Source organism: Cyprinodon tularosa, unplaced genomic scaffold (assembly GCF_016077235.1).
Source record: "Cyprinodon tularosa strain WSP-4 unplaced genomic scaffold, ASM1607723v1 ctg154, whole genome shotgun sequence".
Taxonomy (NCBI): Eukaryota; Metazoa; Chordata; class Actinopteri; order Cyprinodontiformes; family Cyprinodontidae; genus Cyprinodon; species Cyprinodon tularosa.
Window position 1 is genome coordinate 386,518 of NW_024038375.1, and position 26,022 is coordinate 412,539.

The following is a 26,022-nucleotide window of genomic DNA, read 5'->3' on the forward strand; positions in this document are numbered from 1 at the left end:
AAGATCTTCTTCCTCAGTCATTTCTTTTAAAAGACCTAAATAAATCAAATAGGAAGTACTAAATACAGCACATAAAATGTCTCTGAAAGGAGACATGACAAATAATTAAAAAAAAGTTTCTACAATACAAAGTACAGTAACTCCTCTTTTTTCATATAAAGATTTGTGAGGTTTACACAAAAACAATGCATCAAATAAAAACAGAAACAATAACAGTTCAACATGGTGACAGGATTGTGATCCTTAAAGACATAAGCTGACAGTTAAAAATAATTTGCACATTGTTGAGACCCACTCTATTATTTGCTCCCTCCTTATGAAGTTTTGTTCCATATCTGTCGATTTTTGCTGCTTTGTTAAACATAAACATCTATTCTGTCAATAATGAAAGGCTTTAATCTCATATACTTTATAAGTAAAGGCTTCTCTAACAAAGTTGTTTATAGAAAAAAATAATGTCATGGTATGCATGAAATTTTATACATTTTTTTGGCCAGATGTATTTCTTACAGTGTTGATCTTTTAGACTTTGAACATAAGTAAAATTTAACTCATGATCATTTTTCATACAGCTATAAATGTTTTATTGTGCTATTTGCTCTCATCAGGGACTGAGGGTGGATGCAGGAAGGAATTTAGGGCCCAGGGTTGTGTCTGTCAGACTCCTTCTTCATGTAAGGATTAGCAGACAAAAGCCTCATACCCTCTAGCAGTGACTTAAGTAGATCAAAACAGTTAAGCTTGCTCTTGTAATGTAACTATATTTGTTTTCTTCTGTGTTCTCTGGTTTCTCTTCCATTTCAATTTCTAACATAAAATCTTGATGCTGTTTAAAACATAATCATCACTATTATTGTTATCATTAAAACTAGGGCCTTCTTAGACAATGCTAAACTAAGCCGAGATGAAAAACTTCTTACGTAAGCTAAATTATCATTTATATGTATCACATTTAAGAATAGGAAACAGAGGTGTACTCACCAATCACAAATATGGTAATCAGATTTCACAATGAAATCTCACCCTTGATATAAATACTGTACAAATATATGTTAAATCATACTGATTTTATTCGAATGAATACGTTTCCTAAATGAATTCATGACTCATTAATCCTTAGTAAACACTTGTTTATGACAATCAAATTGAAGTATAGCGACTGTAAAACCTCTTCACTTGTAAAGTGGAAATTACCAGCACATTGTGCTAAAGTGCTTTTGTCGTGGTAAAGAAGAGTAACATGGTTGATCCACAGATTATCCTGACCTGCTACTTAGGCAGGACAGTTAAAGTGTCATCTCCTGGTTCCAGTAAATCATGCACTCACTGGCATAGACTACAGATCAAATGAGTAAACTTTCTGTGTCAGAACACAGCTGCACAGCGCCCTACTGGCTGCTATCTTTGACTGACTGCTAGCTATCATCTGATAAAATCAAACATTAACGTTCATTTTAAAAACAACAGGTTTAAATGGTGATTTTCTAAAAAAAACAAATATGTTGCAGCATTGAGTTAGCTACAAATACAACAGGAGAGAACGCTTAACAATGCACTATTTAACATATAATTCGTGGAGTTAAATTGTGGAACAAACTAAATGAGAACCTAAAGCAATGCCCAAACATATTCCTTTTCAAAAAATGTACAAAGAAATTATTTTCAGAAGGTATAGAGAAGCATTGTAGAAAGTTTTGTTTGTGTTTTTTTGTTTTGTTTATTTGTATATATGTATGAAGGTATATGTGTATAAACATTTATGTATGTATGTGTAGGTAGGTGTGTATATATATATATATATATGGATATATATAGCAATATAATTATAAATATTGTAAATTGAAGAAATACAAAAATTAAAGGGGTAGGAGTACATAAGTTTTACTTCTTCCTATTCCTTTCCGCACATGTAATAGTGGTATATTAACTCAGGAAAGAAAGGTTTGAGTTCCGGGGCGAACATCTTTTCCATTGTCTTTACTTACCTACTTTTATCAACAATCATTCTGGATAAAATTGGTATTTACAAATACTAATATCTACATAAATCGATTATTTAATACGTTTTTATTAAAATAGTTATTTATATGATTTCACTGAAGACTCCTAGATGACTTGCAGAGACAGATCACACGGATGACACATCCCATGAAACACAAAATCTAGTTATGGAAAGAAATTAATTGAATTCTGTACTTATCATAATTAATGTTAGTATTTTAATGTTAAAATTGTAAATGTTTTGAATATTCCACTTGAGAGTATTACTGTTGACAGTGGCCACAGGGGTGGCCAGTGATTGGCTAATGGTGGCCATGGCCACCACTGGCCCCCCATCTTGCTCCGCCTCTGACTCCTGGCGCCCCTGGAACATTTGGTCTAGAATCGCCACTGCGCTCTCTCTCTCTCCATCTTCTCCCCCACCCTGCATGTGATCCGCCCATCCCCTCCTGCCAGCTGCCACTGATCACGCTGATGCTGCGGAGGAGGAGAGAAAGGCAGCCCGCTGTCCAATGACAGCGCTGGATGCTGGAAGAGGCTGCTGGGCTTGAATGGAGGCGACGAGATGCCATCTAGAATGACCAAGGAGGCCAATTGACATCTAAAAAGGTATATCTGTACATGTTGGTAATGTTACCGCTAAAATGATTATATATATGACCTAGGAAGGAATGGAGACTGAAATACGTGAGGTATCCTCTGGCGTTTTTTTGTGCGCGTTTTTTCTGAGCGACACGCCGGGGTAAAAAAAAAAAAAAAAAAAGAAAGGCATAGGCTGTGTCCATTTAACCAAATCATTCCCTGCTCGTTTAATAGAAACAGAACATTATAATCCAGATTATTCCTTACGATGTTGGAGGCGCTGACAGGAGGCGGTCTATTCCTTAGAAATAAAGGTTTTCCTCCACACGGCAGGTTATAGTCTCATTTCAGACGGACATGTAGGCCCGGTGAGCTGTCAACTGCTCGGTCCTGCCCTCCTAATCTTTATAAGTCAGTCTGCACATCTAAGCTGATAACATATTGCAATTTATAGGGGTTCAATCTTTTAGCAGAATGGATGGGCCAATTTGGAGATATTAATATCTGAGCTTAGTAGTCTGTGGGAAGCATGGGGGCGTCAAGCTCTGTAGTAGAATGCTTGATGAGGAGGCTGGATGGCTTGCATTTTCTCTTTAATAGAAATATATTCACTAAGCAAGATGTCCTTACCTTTACTCGCTCTCCAATAACTCCATATATGATGTTTTTTTTTTTATAAGATGGTTTTTGAAATGTCATGTCTGCCTCATTAAACAGCTGGATTTTTCTGCCTGTAGAGAAATCTTTGTTTCAGGACATCTGTATCCTCTCTGGTGTTTCCGCTCCACTGCTCTGCCAGAGATCATTTCCAAATTGCCTTCACTAAAGCATTTGTTGATCAGTTGTGCTGCAGCTCTCCCACCCCTCCAATGCAGAGAAATAGGGTGCAAAAGAAAGAAATAAAAGAACATTGTGATCCGGGTCAAAAATCAAAGCAGTGCAGATTCAGGGGTGTTTTGTTAAACTGGACAAGTGGATAAAGAAATGGTTGATGGGGCTCAAGAGCTCCAGGGTATCACAGTATTGAGCATGTCCTTTACAGGTTGAATAGGGCCCTGTTGTTAGTCATGTAGTTGGTTTCAGAATTTTTTTTACAATTTCTTTTTACTATGATTTTCAAAGTTGTATTCATAGAGTCATCTTTAATAGTTTTTTTTTTTGCTTATTAGTAAATATTCAGAATCTGATTTAAATGGAAGGCACTGCTCACTGCTACTAATGCTTCTATGATCAAACTGTTGTCAGTTTTCACTGTGAAAAGTATAATTGCATTTGATAGCCTGCCTGTAAAAAATAGTCATGTTATTTTATACAGTTACATTTTGCAAATAGCAAACAATTTTACATATAATGTTTGCTAAAAGGGGAAAGTAACAGGCAAACTGCTGCCAGTTAGAAATCGAAGCAGTACATCAGAGTAGTAAAACATTACTTTCCAATGGGTGCCAGCTTCTCTGTTTAGCCCTGCAGTATTCATCATTAGTAGATTATTTCTATAATGATCCTTTTACCATTGATAGGGAAATAAAAGTACCATTGAGAAACAGTAATAATACAAAAACAACTATTCCAATTCATACATTTATACAGAGATAATACATTAGAAGTTTTACATTCATTTAGGTTTGTAAAATGAAGCTTTTATGTCAGTAAAGTTCATCATAATAGAGTCATTTTATGAAAAGAACAAAAAGGATACTTGTAAACTACAGCACCCTCTCTACTAAATGCAAGCAGGAGTAAATGTCAATAGTTTAGCTTTTTTATCTATTTTGGTAAAAATACTGTCATTCATCTCATAAAAACTTGACCGAATTAAAAGCTTTTACCTGAGTTTATTTATTCAATGTGGAAGAAATACATAACAAAAAGGGATACGACATGGAGTTACAGCTGCTATCTTTAACATAGGGGGAAAAAAATGCTACAATGTACAGTATAGGGCTTCTACTAATGATTATTTTGCAAATTGATTAAGCTCTTGATTGTTTTTTCTATTAATCGATTAATAATCGGATAGCCAAAGGTTCCGCACAGATATTTTACTATATCAAACCAGTTGAAACTAAAACTTTTCCACTTAAGGGGTTCTAGATAGAGCATATTGAGAGATGAAAACATTTTATTTTTATCCTAAATGCACAATGTTTATATATTTTTTACAATTTTGATATAATTACTGCTCTAAGTGGGTTGCTCTGTGAGCTAAAGACATGTTTTACAGTATCAATACTCCATTTAACGATTACTCGATTATTAAATTAGTTGACGACTATTTCAATAATCGATGAATCACTATTAATCTGATGAATTGTTTCAGCCCTAGAACGGTGAAAAGCATAGTAGCCAATTTAAAAGGAGATCTTCAAAGTGTACCGCTAAAAAACCCATGAGGATCATGGACTCTAGAAATGTCCATAAAACCCATTAGATGTTATCTAGCTACATAATGAAAACAGCTACCTATTTCTGCTGAATGTTTTCATTGTGCTCATTTAGGGGAGATAGCAATCAATCAGATAAAATTTTCTATTATAGAATCCATTTCATATTGAACCAAAGACACAAAAAATACTTTATATAGAATAAAGATGGCAGGAAAATAAACATTAATTCATTAAAATCTGCATTTAATTAAAATATCTGGTATAAACAATAAAGAAAATCAATATTAAAAACAATACAAAGCCAAATTTAATGTGCATTCAAACTAAAGCTGTAATTCTACCAAAATAGAGCTAAATTTGGAATAAATATTTGATTTCTTAAAGTAAGATATGCGCTAGTTGAAGCACAAAAGATCAGTATTAGGTTTACTTAAAAAATAATAATAATAATTTTGCCAATTATTTCTTACTCCTTACAAAATCCACAGAAATGCTTTAGAGTAATAGCCAAATTACTTAAATGATTAATATGTGGGCACATCTCATATGAGCTTTGGGTGCAAGTTGCCCCAGGAAACCCTCAGAAATAAAAAGACATGGTACATGAGGTGAAGATATCCTTCAATGAACCTCAACACAGATAAATCTTTCATTTTCAGATCATGTTACTGCAAACAAACACATTTATTGCAAGGCTCTTTACACATGTCTCTGTGTGACACAGTTAAAAGTGTTGTAGGCATGTCCCACATTACCGGATAGAATAATTTTACACAACTTATTTACGCCAAAGCAGGAAAGCTTTAAAACTGTTGGCTTAATATGAGGTCTGTAGTTTATATTTGTTGTGGTAAGGAAAGGAAATTCTAAAGGCAAAAACGGTGGCCTGACTCCCTGAATCAATGATTCATCACCGGTGAGGCAGACAAAAGCTGACAAACACACCCGACATGCTGCTTGAAATGTGAACTGATTTATCTACACTACTAGTGGATCAAAAGCCCAACACTGTTAAGCTTCTGAAGTGAGCCACCAGCTGACTGATCTTAAACTGGATGTTGGTTTTACTGTTTTTACTACTTTTCAGAGTGAAATATTTCTCCACCAGACCTCCCCGCTCTAGTCTGGCTGCTTTTTCTTAAAACTCTGATCTGCTGATTCTAACATATATTTTTAAAACAATAAAACATTTTTCATTTATATTTATAGTTTCTGTTTTTGAACAATACACCAAAAAGCAAAGGAATTAGAAGATTGTTTACTTGCGTGTACAGTATCTATTGTTTTTATTTGTATTTTTGAAATAACTGTTATAGTTGATTTTGGAATATTTACAGAAATAATCAATTGTCGTTTTGATGCATTTTATAGATAAAAAATATTCAGATTTTCACAGACATATCACAGATCAGAACTTATCCAGATAAAGTTGTTTTATCCCAGTTTTTGGACCATTCTTTGGTCTCATGGTTCCTACGCTTACTGTTCAGCTGACCTACGCTTCAGCATTTCCATGTCTCTGCTCTCGCAATGTTATTTGCCTTACAGATGGCTGTAACTTTGTTGTTATTCCCTTCACATGACACATTCGTGGGTACAGCTCAGTGATGCTGTCATCTGCATTTTGAGAATTTCAACCTTCTGTTCATCTGTCCATTAAATTGAAACTAAATGACCAAGAAACTATAATTCACTCACACCATGTTGCTGTATTTTGTCATATTTTTTTTAAAATTCATTTTATGCGAGATGATAGGTGTTAGCCCAGGCAGAAACACCATGGCAACCAAATCTAAGAGGTGTCACCATGATGAGCGATAGATGAAAAAATCTACATGTGCTTCATTAACCTCCTTTTTAACCCAATTGATATATTTGTATTTTTCATTGTCAGGCAGTTTAGGAAATGAACATCCCTAGATAGTGTCTTTTTCTTTGACGTTTGTGTTAAATAGCTCTCTGTTTTCACCCTAAAAATATCGACCACAGTGAAATAATGAGGTTTTCAGTTTAAATAAATCACAGCCTGTGATAGATCTGGAGATAAATTAAAACCAGAGCACGGCATTAAATGGTCCAGCCATTATTCAATCATTAAAAATTTATTCTGCTTTAGGATTTATGTATTTTCATAGCATGAATACCTTTATCATATATAAACTGCTTTTTTAAACTCTTTTAGACATAAAAAGCCCACTAAAGTCCTAGCTTAGCTGCTAGGCCAATTATCTTTAAAAACATTTTCCAAATAAATTTGGTGGCTTGTGATTTTTTTGGTGTATAACAGCAACATATGAGTCTAAGGTCAGAGACACATTTAGTTCAGTCCTCCTTACAATCATACTTTGAGCTGAGTTGAAGCCTGCCAGTAAATATTTACCAGTTAGTTTATGAGAAAAGACAGTGCTACAGAAACGTTGCTGTATTTCATGTGCAATAAGTGCATCTGTCAGGACTATTGATCTTTACTTGATTTTGTTGCCCTGTTTTCTTGCTTGTATTTGTATGCAAAATTAACTTTTTAAGGACTTCATATAAATGTTTTTATCACAGCAGCATAATCTTATACTGAAATTTGTGCACATTGTTTTTCGATGGGGGAATTTCTATTACTTTACTCTTTTTTTGGTCAATATGATAAAGCAAAACACTAACATTTTTTGAGCACCCATAGAGGGCCTAGGCATGACTATGCATGGTTCTAAAAACACTTCAGGTTCTCTCTTATGTTCTCTTCTCTTCACCTTATTCCAGAGTTTGGTCTTGGACCAATTCCTTGCTGTTTAATGTTGTTAATGTTATTATTATTATTATTATTATTATTATGACTTTTATTCTGTAGAAAATGATCCAATTTTAGCTTTCTCATAAAATTCCCATTTCTAATGACCAGAGATTCTATAACAAGACTTTTAGTGTATTTACTATAAAAACTAGCCCACAGCACCACAGTTTTTCTCTCCTGCCTTAACAGCGGGTCGGGGATGTTTTTACTAATGTTAATCCTTTGTTTCAAGTCAAGCCTACCTGCTGTGTTTGTTGCCAAAAATGTCATAGTCTCGTCTGGATAAGGTACACCGGTACAGGTAAAGCTCTAGCAGAAGTTATCAAACCTTTCATGTTTAATGTTTAAGGTATTCTGTAAAGCTTTCCCTTATTACTATCCTTCCTCACATCTGCAGAGTGCATGGTAGGAACATAGCATTTGTCCTCATCCAACCCTTTCCACCCTGTTGTGTTGTTTTATTATTTAAAAAAAAATATTTTAAGTAAATGCTCATAAAATAAATTTGCAACCTTTCTGTGTAAGAAACTATTTTTGCTGTAATTATTTGCAGAAATATAAATATACAGACATCTGATTTTCTTTCAAGGCACATTCCTCGTCTTTCTTATTTCAAGGATTGACTCATATAAATATAAAATAAATATAATTAACAATAATACATAAATCTAATTAACAAAGTAAATTGACGAACAACACCTCACAGAAAGCAGTGATCAGCTTAAAATTATGCGTGAGACTGCTTATTTGGATATTACTGGATATCTGTACTTTAAGGAACTCATTAACTCGTATTTTATTTATGCAGTCCTTCTGAAATTGTCTTTAAATTAATCTAATCAATAAATAGAGCTCCACCCCCCACCCTTTTTATTCCATAAAGGTATGCCTGAGAATTTGACTTGTTTGTATCCACAATCGTGTGGATTTAATGTAAGCAACATTATCAGTTTTCCCTGGTTCATTTACCATTGTTTCATAGTCAAAATAGGTAAAAAGTTACATAAGCAGAAACACGTAGTGACTGCCTGCAGGAGAGTCCATGATTGTTGGAATCTTCCCTTTAGGTAGAATAGAGACAGGGTGAAGCTAATATTTCCTTACAGTATTGGTGTCAATGCAGAAGGAAGACCAGACTGGTGCTTTGTGGAGAGCAAGTTCATGTGGGGATTTCTGATTTGAACAATGAGCCAACATGAAAATACCAAGCCGCTAACAATGTTGATTTTCCTGCAGGTTTAAACTGAAGCAAAATACACATATTTTAACATGAAAAACTCAAATTTCCATGTGAAAACTCCCTTAGAACAGAGATGATTAACAATTAGATTCATTATAGGTGTTTTAAACTACTGAGCTCTTTAGTGATTGTTTAACTTTCTGTATATCATCATACTTTTATACAATAAAAGTAAATAAATAAGTATTAGCCTGACACTAGTGTTGATTTTAGGAAATTCCTGCAGGCAAATTCAAACGAGAGCAGCAGGTGTAATTAGAGCAGCTTGCCTATATGGAGGTATATGATCTTAAGTTTGTTTGTTTTTTAGTGGAATGTTTTGTTTATCAAATTTCATTTGTCTGACAGATGCTTATCCCCTGTTTCCTCAGATCTGACTTTGATGTGTCCTAAGCCACGATTCAGACATGAAATAAGTCATCCATGTTTGGCTGAAAAAAGTCAGAGCAATCTCATTTGAGCACGCCCCTGTTAAAGGACCCTCTGGTGGCTACTCCTCTGAATCACGGGACATGTACGGCAGTGCCAGAGCTGTAGGTCATGTAGAGAGCAGTCCTGTACGGTCCCCGCGCCTTCCAAGGTCTCCCAGACTGGGCCATCGAAGGGCACACAGCGGGAGCGGGGGTGGTGCGGGGGGCAAGACCCTCTCCATGGAGAACATCCAATCACTCAACGCTGCCTATGCTACTTCAGGGCCCATGTACCTGAGTGACCACGAGGGCGTGGGCTCCACTGCCACCTACCCAAAAGGCACCATGACTCTGGGTCGCGCCACCAGCCGGGCCATGTATGGGGGCCGCGTCACAGCCATGGGCAGCAGCCCCAATATTGCTTCAGTGGGGCTGCCTCATGCTGACCTTCTGTCTTACAGTGACCTGGGCTCCCTCTCCATGCTGCACGCCCACCACCACCAGGGGGTGCCCTCGGCTCTGCTCAGGCAGGCCATGCGGGGCAGTGGTGGCGAGCTGCTGGAGATGCAGGCCCAGCTCAGGGAGATGCAGAGGGAAAATGAGATGCTGCGGCGAGAGCTCGACGTGAAGGAGAGTAAGTTGGGATCTTCCACCAACAGCATTAAGAGCTTCTGGAGCCCCGAGTTAAAGAAGGAAAGGATCATGAGGAAAGAGGAGGCGGCTCGCACGTCCATCCTGAAGGAGCAGATGAGGGTCACTCATGAGGAGAATCAGGTGAGAGCACTCCTCTCTCAGCTGTCATAATCCAGTTATTACTGCAGTGAATTTCATTTGCTTCTTTTTTCCCCCACCCATTTAGCTCTGTTCTGATCTCTGCTTTCACCTACCTGTTTTTTTTTTTGTTCTTGCAAAAAGACACAGCCATCATCACCAGGAAATTTTATAAAATGAATGCAGTCAGATCTGTTTTTTACAGATTAATAAAACCTTTCTGGAAAGGCGTTTTATGCACACAAACATTTTTTCATCTGCCGATGATTTTGCATCATCTTAGAAAGTACAAGCACTTCAACTAAAAACCAACAGAGCTGAAATCTGAGCCTTCAGTTATTTATGGCTCAGAGGAAAGTACGATGACGATGACGACAGGTGTATTGAACCCAATGCAGTCTGGCCCCATTATTGCTTAATTTTTGTTTATTTTCACTGGTTCAGCAGATTGGCCCCAGGGGCAGAGATGTCAAAAGCTTTTTTTTTTTTTTTTTTTTTTTTTTTTTTTTTTTTACTTACCTCAGTGTAGGGGTGTAGTCATGGCCCAGTTAAATCACTTACTGACAGGAATAGGCACAGGGCCCAGAGACAAATGTCAAGGACGCTCAAACACTCCCTATCTGTTCTTCCATTACTTTCTCTTCAAATGGTCTGACTTACATCATCTCTCAGTGTTTACTTTGGTTCATATAAGCATTAAAATTTACTGTAGGATTTGTTGTCTTTTTGTCTATTTTGATTACCGGTAAATGTCCAAATGTAAAAGAAGCTGGACATCAGTTTCATTCCATGTCAGACTCCCTCGTAGGATTGTTAGTAGTCAGATATTAAATGGTGCAGGCAGAATGTTCAGCCTTTGGTTCAGTGGGATCCTCAAGCTGGAAAGAGAAATGCACAACTTACAGAGATTGTGTAGATCTGAATAAATCAACACTATGACCACTATCCTGAACAATTTTTGTAACTGTTTAAAGGCTAAGTTTGGATAAGCTCATCTTGCAGGGCAGTTTGTTTTCTATCCTTTTGTTTTCATGTACTAAAAATAAATTATAAGTCCCAGCATAATGCTGTCTGAACATTCTTCACAATGAAATGTGTTGATCCTCTCATCAGTGTTTGAAAAAATAGCAGGGATTTGCTGCTGTAGCAGCACTTAAAAAACAGGATGTCTTAAAACAAGATTTAAGTGATGTGCTCATATTTCCCAGTTTTAGCTTAAATGTAGGCGGCACTGTTTTAGGTCATTTAATACAGAAAGCAGGACATTAAAATAACTAAGGATGATACAAATGCATGGATAAAAACTTCAGCATTTTCAAATGATAAAGCTTCTCTAAAGTTGGCAATGTTTCTTAGTTCTGGTTACCTCTTTTATACGAGACTCAAAGGAGAGCTTCGAATCAAACCACACACACAATTTTCTTTCATTAGTCCCTGCTTGTAATGACATTGTTATCAAGTTTTATGATGAAGTTATTAGACAAGATAAGAAATGTTCAAGTCCAATGAGCATCATGTACTAGAACCGTCCAGTGAAAGTCCATGCTTACTTTCTTGCCTCAAACATTTGAGGTAAGAAGTCTGATGTTCACACATCCCATCCCGTAGAGCCTATCCATTCTAATGTGGCTCTTAAGTACTTTTTTAGGGAATCATTGTAAACAATATAGCCTCTATCAGTGCAAAACTAGTAGAGATGTACCACAAAGTACTTCTAAATATAATTGTGGTAACAACTTGTGGCACGTTAACCTTTCCAAATTGTAAGAAAGGTAATAAACATGCATTATTTTAACCTCCAAATCACAATTTTGTGCTACTTTATGTTGATCTTTCAAAAAATCAGAATAAACTCATTTTTCTTTATGCTTGAAATGTGAAAAGTAACGGAACGTTCAGGGGGTATAAATACTTGTGCAAGGATTTTACTGTATAGTCTGGGTGTGGATGTCTCGGAACAGTACACTTAGCTAGCAGTCACCTATTCATCACCAAAGGTCTTTTCGTTATTCTCTTTAAATCCATCCTTTGCACACATCAGGATGAATGTTGAGGCTGAACAGGCTGTGTCACTGACAGGAACAAAGCTATTCTTCTTTTCACATTTATAGATGAAGAGCTGATAAATCCCAGTTCTGACATTTTTAGTTAGGACTCATAGAGTTTAGGAGCTGAAAGTGTCCTGCAGATTCTGAAAGGTGTTCACAGAGGGTTTCCATGGCATCATTGTTTAATCGCAGGGAGGACTCAGTGTTTGCTCTCGTCCTATGTTGTGATATTTATATTCCTCCTCTGAAAGGTTTCATTAACATGGTATGACAGTTAATAAAAGGCAGATGTTTGTTGCTATAATTGGTCTATTCCGACTTGATTTCTGGGCTCTGAAGCGTGCATAAGTGTATATTTAAGGTCGAATGCTTTGGTCACACCCACTGGGCTTACTGACTGATGAGCAAATTGCTTCATAAATAATGCAGGAATTTCAGGCCAGTCATTGTGTCTGCCCTCTAGCACAACTTTTTACAATTGCATCAGGTGCCTTAGGCCACTGTTAGTTTTAGCAAAATGTCATGCATCATTTATCGTGGGAAAATTTAGGATCAGAGTATATATATATATATATATATATATATATATATATATATATATATACAACATTTTTAAAATGTTCTAATATATCATTCATTCATTAAGGCCTTTGAAGTTGGGTTTTTATTTTCTGGAGAAATAATAGCCATAGCCTGCAGAGCCTACATCTAAACAGTGAAGGTGATGGCTAGTGGTAGTGATTAGCATGTGACTGTTTGGTGTGTTGGATCTTTATTTTGGGGGGCAGCGGATCTTGTTTTTGTTGAATTGAGCAAAATTTTTGTTGTCATGCCAAAGCTGCATGGGAGCTGCTGGAGGCGAGTGTGTGAGCTAGTGCATAGCATATCTGACTGAGTCATAGCCGCTGCTACTCAGCTGTCCAGTCAGCCCTAATCAACGGTTTTAACAAAAATAGAGCTCACCCCAATTCCTCTGCACATACATACAAACTTAAAGTAAAGCATGATGTATCCCACAGAAATTTTAACAGTTGCTATATTTGTGTCTTTTTAAGTGATATGGTGTGTAAGAATTAAGATTTTATTAGAGGTTATTGTACTGATGGAGTATGCAGCCCTTTCATAAAACAAATCTGTGTACCTCTTTTTTTTCTCAGCATTTTATTGTCATTACACTGTCACATGTACAAAGCAATGAAATTAACTCTCTGCATTTAACCCGTCCCCTTGGGGAGCAGTGGGCTGCCACTGTGGGGTGCCTGGGGAGCAGTGTGGGGTTAAGGGCTTTGCTCAGGGACCCAGAGTGGGGTTTTGAACTCAGACCCTCAGGATTCCAAGCGCAATCCTCCAACCACTAGGCCGCCACTCCCCAGCTCATTCCTGCCAGCTGGGATATAAACCCAGGCTTCCTGTTTGCAGGTGACTTACCACTTGAGCTAGCCAGCTGCTAGAGGTGAATTCACAGGTATTTATTGACTCACATTGTGAATAATGTAACTGAAAAAACTTGCTGCATATCAGTGCTGTATGTTTACCTAACTATTCTTTAGACTAAGCTAATGAAATCAGATGCATATGATAAGCAGGACTCTTTTACAACCTAAAATTTTTGAGTCCGTACAGCGCCTTGAAAGTTATTTACAAAGAGCAAGGTGCCTGTTATAGCTAAGAGGGATTTAGTATTTTTTTGTATTTCATTTGAAAATAATCATATACAAAATCATGATTTTTGTAGCTTGTTACAGAATAGAATAGAATTCAGAATTCAACTTTTTTGTCATTCCACTGTCACAAGTACAGAGCAACGAAATTAATTCTCTGCATTTAACCCATCCCCTTGGGGAGCAGTGGGCTGCCATTGTGAGGCGCCCGGGGAGCAGTGTGGGGTTAAGGGTCTTGCTCAGGGACCCAGAGTGGCAGTCTGTGGGAGTGGGGGATCGAACTCACAACCTCAGGATTCAAAGCCCAATGGCCTAACCACTAGGCCGCCACTCCCCATGCCCGAGCAACATCTCTCACAACATTTATATATCAAACTAATGCCTATACTGCAGGAATGTATGATGGAAACACTGCAAAAACCATCTAAAAATGAGAACAAATGTCTTAAGTGTATTTACCATTACTTTGAGTAGGTTAATTAGATAATTTGCCAATGGAATGAGTATTTTTAGTTTTAAAATAAAATAAATACATAATATGCACTTGAAATAAGACAATGTAATTGTGTTTTCTTATTTTAAATGTAAATTGTCTTGTTCCATTGGCAAAGTGTCTCAATTACCTCCTGAATTCAAGACAAAAAGCACTTATTGCAAGAAAAAATGACTTATTTAGCTTTCAATTTTTTGCAGTGAAGCTAGTGGTTTTGAAACAGTGAATTTTTCATGCCGTGGTATACCTAAACCTAATTACTGGCTGATGCCTATTTGTTTATTGTTTTTGGACCAATAATTTACTTTCAAAAGATACACGTCTTTTCTTGGTATGATCTTTTAATGGGTGGGCAGACCACAAACAATTTATGTGGTTGCTGTCCCATGCAAACACTTTCCAACATTTCCCTTGTGACCCCACATGTCAAGTAGCTGCTTGGTAGAACCAGTTGCTCTCATGCTAACCCACAAACCAAGCTCTATCAAGTGCTGCTAATGTTTTCTAATCACACAGTAAACAGCATCATAAGAACACATTTCTGAATGAAATGCAAGTAAAACAAAGAGAATAATACCAGTCTATAAAGATATTTTAGTCATTTAGACATTTGCTGAGTCCGCCATCATGACACACTAACTCAGAGATTAGGAAGGGCGTAAACAGCAGGATGCTACAGCTAAAGAGCTCTGGAGCTGCTCATTTTGTCTTAGAAAAACATTCTTATCATAGAAAGTCTAAGAGAATGTAACATATACAAGGCAGATGGTCTGATGGTTTATTCTGGAGCAGGGGCCGTCATCTAATTGCTTAAGTACCAAAATAATATTTTAAGGCATTAAGGAGTCCAGCCTTTATTATGCATGTATCTAGCAATGGCCTGTTTGTTTAAGATATTTAAAATGATGCTGTATTAAGTAGCTGGGATGTGATGGGTCATTTAACTTTTTCATATTTGATTGAGTGTAGGGAAGATCGTATTGTGACAACCTGGAAATGAAAAATTAAATGTTTCAATTTACTATAAAGGCAAGATAAGGTAATAAAACTCCTTACAGGACTAAATGCTACAGTATTGTACAGCCCCTTCTAATATAATCCATTCCTCTCAAATTCCTCTAGTCACATAGCAAACAAGAACTTTGATAATCCTTTTGAATTTTATTTCATGGACCTTTATGGAGTAGCATATTAACAGTATATAAGAAGACTGCTGACAGATGGATTTTCTTTTTACGCCTACAACTCTGAAATGTGTTGAATATTAGATAAACAAAGCAAAAGTCAATACTTTGTTATGTCACTCTAAATGCATTTTAGCATGTTTTTACCCATTTCTCTTTGCACAACAGGTCAAACTCAGAATTAGAGTGATATCTGAGCATCAGTTGTCAATTCTTACCACAGATCTTAATTCAGATTTAAGGCTGAACATGCAGGGTAAGAGTACTTTAGCACGAGGGCAAAAATCCATTGCCCAACATCTCTTTTTGCTCACTAAACACTGTATTCCTAATGCTAAGCAAGCTTGTTTTCTTGTATCTCATCCGTAAAATGCAGATTTGTATAGTAGACAACAAATAAAAACTCTGCTTTAAACTTTCCTACAACTTAATCTTGCTAAAAGAGATTATAACCCTAAGAAGCATGTCCTGGTAAAATGAATGTGAAATTAAGGTATATTACATTTAATATTGATCATTTTTCAAGGCACTGGCTTTTATTTACAGTAAAAGGTACTGGATACAAATGCAAAGACTTAGTGTGCATTTTTATATTTTATTTTACATTTTTATATACTTACACAAAAAATCTTGAAAACCAAGTTTAATTTTCCTCTGAAACTGTATTTGTCTGCTAATATGTGTTGGTCACATTTAATGTAAAAAAAAATCCTAAGTTTCTGATTTTAAACATTGAGGAACATTTCGAGGGGTTTAATATTATTTGCACACCCTGGAAAAGAATAAACTTTTTATTTAACACCCATTTCTTTATACAGCACAAGGTTACAGGCACTCTAATGCAATGATGGGATTATGGACTATCACTTTCAGATACTTGAGATAATTGAGCTTTTGACATTTATTCCAAAAAGACAGTTTGTTAGACAATCTGATTTTGAGACATTACTGAAGAACTAAACAGAGGCATAATAATTCCTTCTGTTGTTTTCCCCCCAAACAGAGTAATGCATCAGCTAAGATACAACATTTTGTGAATGCTTTAATATGGCAGAAGCCAGTGTGTATAACTAACCTCAGAAGGACTCTCTGAGTCTGCAGCACAAGATTTATGACAGCCAGTTACAGCTGGCTGGTCGAGGTGTCAGTAAGATAAGGAAGCAGAGCAGCTCAACATTTCTGCTTAGTGCTTGGAAACTTTGGTCTCTTACTGTCACGGTGTTCGTTAAAAGAAAGAAACGTCTTCTTATAAGAAATAGTAACCAAAACACCAGTATAAGCTGAGTCATAACCAGCTCACACAAACAGCTACACGTCAGCTATGATGTGAAGGAACAAGATGAATGGTTGTTTAGTGATTTTAAGTCACAGGTCAATTATGCAAATTGTTTCACTGAATTGTTTCCTGTAGTTTGGGCTCCCAGACAGCAGCTTACTGATCAGTAAAGAAGGGAGAGTTAGAAATCAGAAAGACAAAGTTCAGAATAGAGGAAAGCATTTGATATTTCTTCTCAAGGTGTGCAAACGTTTCATCAAATTCGACTACATAAGCATGACTTGCTTTGTATAAAGCTAGATAAAAAACTAGATAAAAATAGATCTATGAAAATGGGTTCTTGCATTTTTATTCTTTTGCAAAACTTTTGCTCTAAATTTTGGGTTCATGTTTGGACTTCATAATCTTTTTCTATTCATTTTTTTAAAGGATTTATCTGTTGGAATCTTTACTTTATGATCACATATGTATCTTTGTGATGAGAGTTGAAGCAGGAGCTGCACTATGTAAAAAACGATTCTTAAGCGTCTTCGTGCTGTGTCACTGTCGTTCTACAAAAGGCCAATGACTCAGAGAGGGGGTGTTTGACTGAAACAGCATGTCATGGCAGCAGTCAGCAGAAAATCCATCAGATGTCCATGCTAATGCAAACACTGCCCCCTGATGGTTAATCACTCACATGGCAAATATTTTAAAATGGTCAGACTTTAACAATGATTCTTTTTTTAAATGTCCTGCTGCTTATTCTCCTATTACCTGTAGAATAAGTAAGATTTATACCCCTTGATCACACTGTGATTTAAGTATGCTTCAATTTAATTTGCTGTTAATCCACTTGTTGTTTTAGGGACACACAAAAAGGAAGATTATTTCATTCAGTTGTTGCTTTTACTAATCTCTACTATTAGGGCTTCTACCAGTCATCACACATTGATATCAACCTGAGATTATACATTTTATTTTCATGGTTTATTTTAAACTCCTTAACCTACTAGATAATTTTTACAATGTCTTTCCAGAAAGGTAAATCAACTTAATATATGAAAACCTTTGTACAAGAGTAATTTTATTCCTGGCAGATACTTTTGCTTTTTATGAAAAATATGAATAATATACTATTATAAAACTGATTTGTATATATATATAATATAGATGGATATACATAGATGGAATGAAAACAAATACATCTAAAAAGCATAATGTTTTGCACTTTTTTCTTGCTTTAACATGGCATAATGTTTTAAATAAAGACATTTGGTTGTAAAGTTAATTTGCTGACTGCACGGTTGAAAACCCAGCAGCTCTCATTCAAGATTTTTCTACATTTTGTTGACCATCCTTTTCTGTTGCATCAGGCTCTGAAGTTCTGTTTTCACCACACATCTGTTTTTCTGTTCGTTCTGTTCATGCTCAGCACCTGATGGATGCCAGGAGAACCAAGGTTTGTCCCTATGTTTGCACCATATGATGTGTGCATAACATAGAGTCACCTTTTGTGTGTTGTGTATTTTTTCCAGATACCTGACAAGCCCTTTCTCTCCTTGAACCTCCTATAAGAAGTGAACGATTTAGCTCAGTCCCTCAGTCCAACCGTCCTCCTTACCCCTTTAACCCCTATATTTTTAATTTTTAAAACCAAATAAAAAGAAAGTTATTTTGGTGCTCCTTTTAAAATACAAACCCTACCAGTATAGCTCTGGAATGCGGAGGATTTAAGGAGAAAAAATATTCTGGTTCTCTAAAACCTGTATGAGCCATTTTATGTACTTGTATGGATCTCTCTCACTCTCTAGGAGGAAAGTTTTATATTTTTCCAGAAACTAATATCCTTTAACAGTAATACACATGGATAAGAAATGTAATAAAAGTTGAGAGAGTATGATATATCATTAGATAAGGTAATACAGTGCTAACCCTATAGAAACCCCTGGTAAATGTGCATTAAAAGCCTTCAAATAAAGCCATCATATATTTACAGTATAGAGTAGAATAGAATAGGAAATCCGTTTATTGTCCCACAGTAGCATATAAGTACTTCCACAAAATCACTGGTGGTGTTTTCCCTTTTACTTTCTTTGCCTTTAAATGGACAAAAAAAAACAAAAAACACCTTCTGAGTACAAAACATATATTTTTCAGAAAATGGCCACACCAAATCATGAAAATAATCTTATCCAGGCAGTCCCTTTAACATTATTGAGCCAAAGACTATTTACTAATGCAAGGTTACAGGTTTAGAAGAATTCATCTTTAACTTTGTTATCAAGCAGATACTTATTTTATTTTAAGTAACATTTGCTAATGCGATTATAGTCAACAAAACGTTTGATAATTAGGGTATGATAACAACATTAAAGGATGATTAGGTGAAAAGTTCATTAAACCCATTTTTAGTTTCTGAGGTATAAAGATTGTTTTATTAACCCAGCAACAACTAAACAAGACTCTGAAACTAAATTACAAAAAAGTGTCTGTATAATCCCTTCTTTACTTTCACCATAATGTACAGTTATCAGTGTATCAGTTAGTTAGCTGGTCAATCTGCACTTTAAATGAGAAAGCAACAACTTGCTTCCCTTGGTAACAAGAATTAGGTTTACCTTCCTTAAATATAAGAATTGATTTATTATGTTAAAAACATAAAATAAAAAAGCTGGATCAAGTTAATTGGACTAATTGTTTCCAATTGAAGCATTTTTTTTTTGTTTAAGCAACATTCCCTTTTTAGATTTTGCATAAAGTTCAGTAGTAGTTTGAATGCATTTGCTTGCAAATTTCCAAAAGTCTTTTAAGCAAGACAAAACTTAACAGAAAAAAACTATCATGCCTTCTTGTGATGTCAATAAACACAACCATACAAAACTGGGTGCGTACATACTTCACATTTAGACTTGCGTGCTATGTGTTTTGCTATGCCAGCATATAAGTCTGGCCAAGTAGGAAACCGAGTACCAAAAGCTTCATTTTGCAATATATAGTCTGAATGGGTCTGGAGAAAAAGGTGATATGAAAAGGCAACTTATATCCTTTGTTAAGTATGTAGCAGGATTTGTGATGCTGTGGGCTTGTGTCTCCTCCAAATTAGAGGATATAGCGTTATAGACCAGATCCAATACACCATTCTTTTTTAAGTATCTGCTTATAACAACACAAAAGAGGTATTATTCTAAATAGATGACAAAAGGGACTATTTATACTGCTTACTGTGATTCAGTTTCTAACCATTCAAGTCGTGACCAAATATAAAAGCATACATTTCACAGTTATCCTACTTTTGTATATTTTAAATTAAGCCCTTTCTTTAATCTGTCACTGATCTCCATTTTGGTGTTTTTTGTTTTTTTTTTGCAGTCTTTCTTCCTGAAAATACACATTTACACATCTACAGTGAGAAGTCTTTGGTCTCTACAACATATTTACATTGTAACTTATAGTTTGCAGAGTTTTAGGCAATTATGATGATCCTAGCTTAGATACAGAAAAGTATATAGATATTCTTGACCAGAGAGCAAGAGAAGAACAAACATCTGCACAAACTCAGTGCTGCTCACATTATGCACAGTCTGCTTTAGTATGTGGGAGCCCTGAGTAATTACAATAACATACACATACATATCTTTCTTCATACTGTAGCTTGCAGATGGAAGCTCCACACAAACAGTTAAATGCTGACAATTTTTAACAAAATGATTGAGGTATATTTTTTTTACCCGAGTAAAAGTGATCAGAGGAGATTCCGGCCATTTTCAAAGGCTGATTCTAGCTTTTGAACCTCCCAAGCCACACTCAGCTCCCCTGTTTGTCGTCTTTCCTATTTTCAGAATTTTGGGATGTATAGATAACTGTTTGCATTGTTAGACCATCCTTTTACTGAGCATGAAGTGACCACTTTGAGCATAAATAAAAATAAAATCAATAGTCTTTGTGGTTAAACTTACCCAGCTGTTTCAAAATCAACATAGTGGTTTTGAAACATAGTGGTTAGCAACAGAAGAACACAAATTAAAATTGTTTGCGATAACTTTGCACCATGCATATTTCTTTTTAAAATGTAATGTTGTGCATTGTCCTTGTATAAAATCAAGACAAAAAAAAAAAATGGTTTTTAGAGTTAACTAATTACATTTTTCAGACTATGCAGCTTTAATAACATTTTACTTTTGGACTTTGATGTTATTTTTCTATAGTGAAACCCTTCAGAGATTTAAAACATATATGTGATCAGGACCCTTGTGATGAATGTCAAATGGTAAAGAAATAATCAGTTTTGGAGAAATTCTCCCTGTTAATGGCTTCTATAGAAATAATGATTTTCTAATAAAACTGGATATTCTTTTAGACACCCAAATGCTTTAATTTAAGTGGTAATGTTGTTGATGGTTAAAGTCTTCCCAGTTCTTCACATTTGTGTGATTGCATCTTGATGTTATTTTTTACCTAAAATGATACTAGATTTGATGTATTTTTTCTAAATGTGTCGGGTGTTTGTTTGTGTGTGTACGTCCATGTCTTTCCTTTTCTCGTGCAGCATCTCCAGATGACCATCCAGGCTTTACAGGATGAACTGCACACACAGCGAGACCTCAACCACCTGCTTCAGCAGGAGAGCGGGAACCGATCTGGCTCAGAGCATTTCACCACCATCGAGCTGACGGAGGAGAACTTCCGCCGGCTGCAAGCTGAGCACGACAGGCAGGCCAAAGAGCTTTTCCTTCTTAGGAAAACCCTGGAGGAGATGGAGCTAAGAATAGAGACCCAGAAACAAACGCTTGGTGCCAGGGATGAGTCCATTAAGAAGCTGCTGGAGATGCTGCAAAGCAAGGGGCTGCCTCCTGGGCCGGGCAGAGCATCCGAAGAGGAAGAGCAGGAGAGAGCGAGGCGTATTGCTGAAGCAGAAGCCCAGCTTGGACACCTGGAAGTCATTTTGGATCAGAAGGAGAAGGAAAATATCCATTTGCGTGAGGTACAGTTTGACCAAAGCGTATTCACATTTTAATGTCTTTTGTTTGGGTGCCACCAGATGGCAATGCTGAGTATGATAAAGTCAGTGGACTCTTCTCTGCTCCTCTACTACAGTACATGGATTATGTAATGCATGTAGAAAGTCTGCAGATCACATTTATAAATGCAACACGATGAGTGTGAACAGACACAACTTTTACATAGTCATTATGTCCCTCCTGTTTTCATTCTATTGCTTACATTACAGAACAAATAAAAGGTATTCTTTGTTGTTGTTTCGATAAAGGAACTGCACAGAAGAAATCAGCTTCACCAGGATCCCAGTAAAACCAAGGCCCTGCAGACCATCATAGAGATGAAAGTAAGATTTACTACTCACAAGAGCTTACCGTTTATATGAAAGCAAATGTTCATTGGTGTACTTCCATTCTAAGCTTTCTATTGTGATTTCTACTGAGGCTTTTGCTGATGGATGTTCTGCTGAAACTATTGTTGTCGCTGCAATTTGCTGCAGCTGAGTCAATCGTCAGCCCGCTGTCACATCTCTGATTCTCAAACATGGAACTGTGCTGTATCGGCTTTCAAAGCCTTTGTGCTAGCTTGAACAAGAGTGAACATTTCATCCTCTTTGGTTTGCTGAAGAGACATCAAACTGAATCACAATAAGGTTGCATGACAACTAATGGGATCCCCTTTTCAACAATTTGTTTTATTACATGGCTGTCTTCAAACAGACACGGACACTCTGGCCCTACAAGAGCTCTGCAGATTCAAGTAAAAATAACATAAAAATCAAGACAAAATAAATGGATTTTCATGTTTGTAACAATACCTGAACAATTTCAAGGGTTGTGAAAACTATCGTGAAAGGTTCTATAGCAAAAACTGTTGAATGATAAAGATAAAAATAGATGTAAACATGTTTAAAATTAAAAACATAATGATTTTCAGGCCACCCAAACTATATTTTGATTCTTGCTTAAGTTCTTTAATTTGGTTTCATAAATCTGTATTCCACTACTGAACACAAATGTAACTCTGATGCAAAAAAACCATCAGTGTACCCAAAGAAAAAAAAACAAGCAATATAATATCACTATTACAGTGGAGAATATCAGAACACATCAAGCAACTCAATTGCTGTAGACACCCTCAGCCTCACTGCAGAGGCCTGACATCACTTCCTCAAAATAAATCATGACATCATTGCTGAGCTGACACAGCCCCTCTCGCTCGGCTGCAGCCGGCCCAGCCTTCCACAGTCTGGTCATGTGACTCGAGGGCGCTCTGTACCCTGTTGATTATCATACAGGGTGAGGGAAGTCCCGCTTTCTCCTCCTTCTCCTTTGCTGTGTAGGAAGACCCTGTTTCTCCCATCTCTCCCTTTCTCTGTTGATGCTGATGGAGGCTCAAATAATCCTAGCTCCCTCCCTCCCCCTCATCTCCATCCCTCCCGCCTTTCTATTCCTCCTCACTCACCAGAGACGGTGCACCGTATATAGCCTGCCTGCTGCTGCCATGGAAACAGGTGTGGTTGTTTATGACAGTGAGAGGCCAGTATGCAGGGAGATGGAGAGACAGAGGGATGTACAGATGCAGGAAAAGATAACGAGCACAATTCACTGACCAGGTCCGTAGGATAAAATCATTCATCTGCGAAGGTATGGCGCCTCATGTCTGTTGCAGAATTGTCACTTCATTGATGTTCGGCTTGGAAGGTGAGATGCAGCAGCAGGGTGAAGTGCATGCACATGAGCGGCGCTCCATGCATTGACGTTAAATTTCCAATCCTTCATTTTTCATTGCAACTCATCACCCACATTGATCTGCAGAGGGCTGTGGCTGACCCTGCTAAAGGCTTTAAGTTCACAAGTTCACAAAGAAAAAGGAAGGATATGAAAAAAGAGAGCAAGCCAGAAAGAAAAAAGGGTGCTCTATGTACTACTGGAGAGGGAGATGAACCATGGCTAATCTTAAAGACGTAGTATTATTTATTTAAAAGCCGTGAAGCTAAAGCTGGTCTCTGAGTTTCAGTCCAGCGACTGGATTCTGCAGTTTATCTGGGAGTCTCCACAACTGAAGCTACAGCTTTTTACTTTATTTCCTTGTTTTTGCACGCCCCTCTCTTCGTTTTTGAAGGATTAGTCTGTGCTGGATGTTCACACAATATTTTCCAATGGTGATTAATCCTTTGAGCCACTGCAAAGAGCTGGGTAGAACGCTTTTGATTTCACAGACAGATTCTGCAGTTGTTCCGAGCCAAAGCCAAGATCTTCTTCTGTTCATTCTTTATCTCTCTGCATGTCCAGTTTTAGTGTCTGTTCTGTTTCTCTATCTGTCCATATCATTGTGGCTGCATTCAATCTTTGTATTTATTTCTGGAGTCTTGTTTGTAGTGCTAATTTATTTGCAAAATGCACTTAGCGGAAGTACAGGTCTTAGTTTCGAGGATTGACTTCTTTACATGTTTGTGTACAGGATACCAAAATTGCTTCTCTGGAGCGCAACATTCGAGATCTGGAGGATGAGATCCAAATGCTGAAGGCAAACAGCTTACTAAACACAGAGGACCGAGAGGAGGAAATCAAACAGATGGAGGTCTACAAGAACCACTCCAAGTTTATGAAAACCAAGGTAGAGGTCATGTGCATGCAGATTCAGAGGGAAGATTGTGCTTTAATCAGTGCTTTTTCTGCTCGTTTTATGTTCAGTGTAGATGGTCTCTGCAAACAAACCTATCTGAACACATTAAAGGTTTAGAAGGGGATAGTATGGATGTTCTTTACTACACCCAAACAACCACTAAAAAACAAATAACGTGTTCTGAGAAAATAAAATCCCAGGCAGCTTATTACTACTCTTAACACAGAATATATATCAACACTCCTAAGAGTGGATCTTAAAATGCATGGTGGTGGCAGTATTATTCTATGGGGATATTTTTCAGTAGCAGTAAATAACAGTTAATGCAATTGTTGGTACGCCTCTCTTAAAGAAAGACAAACCCTCAACGGCCACAGAAATAACTTGAGTCTGACTAACAATAAGTTAAAAAGTATGTTTTGATAAAATTAATAAAAAAGAAAAAAAAAATGAAAATCAGACATGGCTTTTCAACCATGCTTTAATAGAATGATTAAGCAAAAATAAACTCATGAAACAGGCTTGGAAACTAAGGACATGTTAAAGATGTATCATCTGATTAGCATCACAGGTGTCTTTTAGTTAGCAGCTGGTCCCTAAGCTTTTTACCAAAGCACGCCAGCTGTATATTCACAGACAGAAAAACGAAGCATATCAAGAAAAGAACACTGTTCTTACTGTGAAACATGGAGGGGGCTCTGTTATGCTCTAGGGCTGCTTCGCTTCATCTGACACAGGGTGTCTCTGTAAGGTTCAATGCAATATCAAGACTCGAAGGACTGTGGAGAGAAATGTGCTGCTCACTGTCAGAGACTTTGGTCTCAGTCACAGTTCACTGGTCTTCAACAGGATAATGACCCAAAAGGCACAGCTAAAAACACCAAAGAATGGCTATCAGGAAAACATTGGACCATTCTGAAGTGTCCTTTTATTAGTTCTGACCTAAATCCTATTGAGCATCTTTGGAAGGAGCTGAAACATGCAGTCTGGAAAAGGCTCCTTTTTACACCCAAAACAACTGGAGCAGTTTGTTCATGAGGAGAGGGTCAAGAAACCTGCTGAGAGAAGCAGAAGTCACAGAGAGTTCCAGAGATTGTTTGATTGCAGGAATTGACTCAAAAGGTAGCGCATCAACATATTGAGTTAAGGGTTGCATAATTTTCTGTCCAGTCCTTTGTATGTTTTTTTTTTTATATATAATTATGTTGAAGCATGGTTGAAAAGCAATGTCTTTAATTTGTTCATTTATAATTTTGTTAGATTCCGGTTTATTTATGTGAGCATTAAACAAGAGATACCAACAAATTTGTCCTATGTGTAAGGAAAAGTGATTTTCAAGTTTTCTAATACATTTTTCACAAACTCAAAAAAACTTTTATACATTTTAATTATTTGGTATTGTGTTTAGACTTTTGAGGATTTATTGTAATTCATTTTGGAATAAAATGTTTTAACCACAAATGTGAAAAAGTTCAGCTCTGTGAATATTTTCTGGATGCACCGTGGTGTCTAAACCTATAGGTTTACGTTTAACATATAAAACACAAATCAGTTGCAGGTAGGGCTGGTAGGTCTGTAA

The 26,022-nt window shown here is 36.6% G+C and overlaps 1 protein-coding gene across 4 annotated transcripts in view; it reads left to right on the plus strand.

The window, feature by feature from the left end:
* The first annotated feature begins 2,459 nt into the window (after window positions 1-2,459).
* Window positions 2,460-26,022, plus strand: part of erc2 (ELKS/RAB6-interacting/CAST family member 2) — a 59,617-nt gene continuing 36,054 nt past the window's right edge. For 3 of the 4 annotated variants that reach the window (XM_038279858.1, XM_038279861.1, XM_038279860.1), the window contains exons 1-6: window positions 2,460-2,610; window positions 9,367-10,179; window positions 18,253-18,279; window positions 21,367-21,801; window positions 22,087-22,161; window positions 24,279-24,434. In XM_038279858.1, coding sequence (XP_038135786.1) covers window positions 9,508-10,179; window positions 18,253-18,279; window positions 21,367-21,801; window positions 22,087-22,161; window positions 24,279-24,434 — 1,365 coding nt within the window. In that variant the 5' untranslated portion in view covers window positions 2,460-2,610; window positions 9,367-9,507. The remainder of the gene's footprint in view (window positions 2,611-9,366; window positions 10,180-18,252; window positions 18,280-21,366; window positions 21,802-22,086; window positions 22,162-24,278; window positions 24,435-26,022) is intronic. The other variant, XM_038279859.1, reaches the window with a different exon arrangement.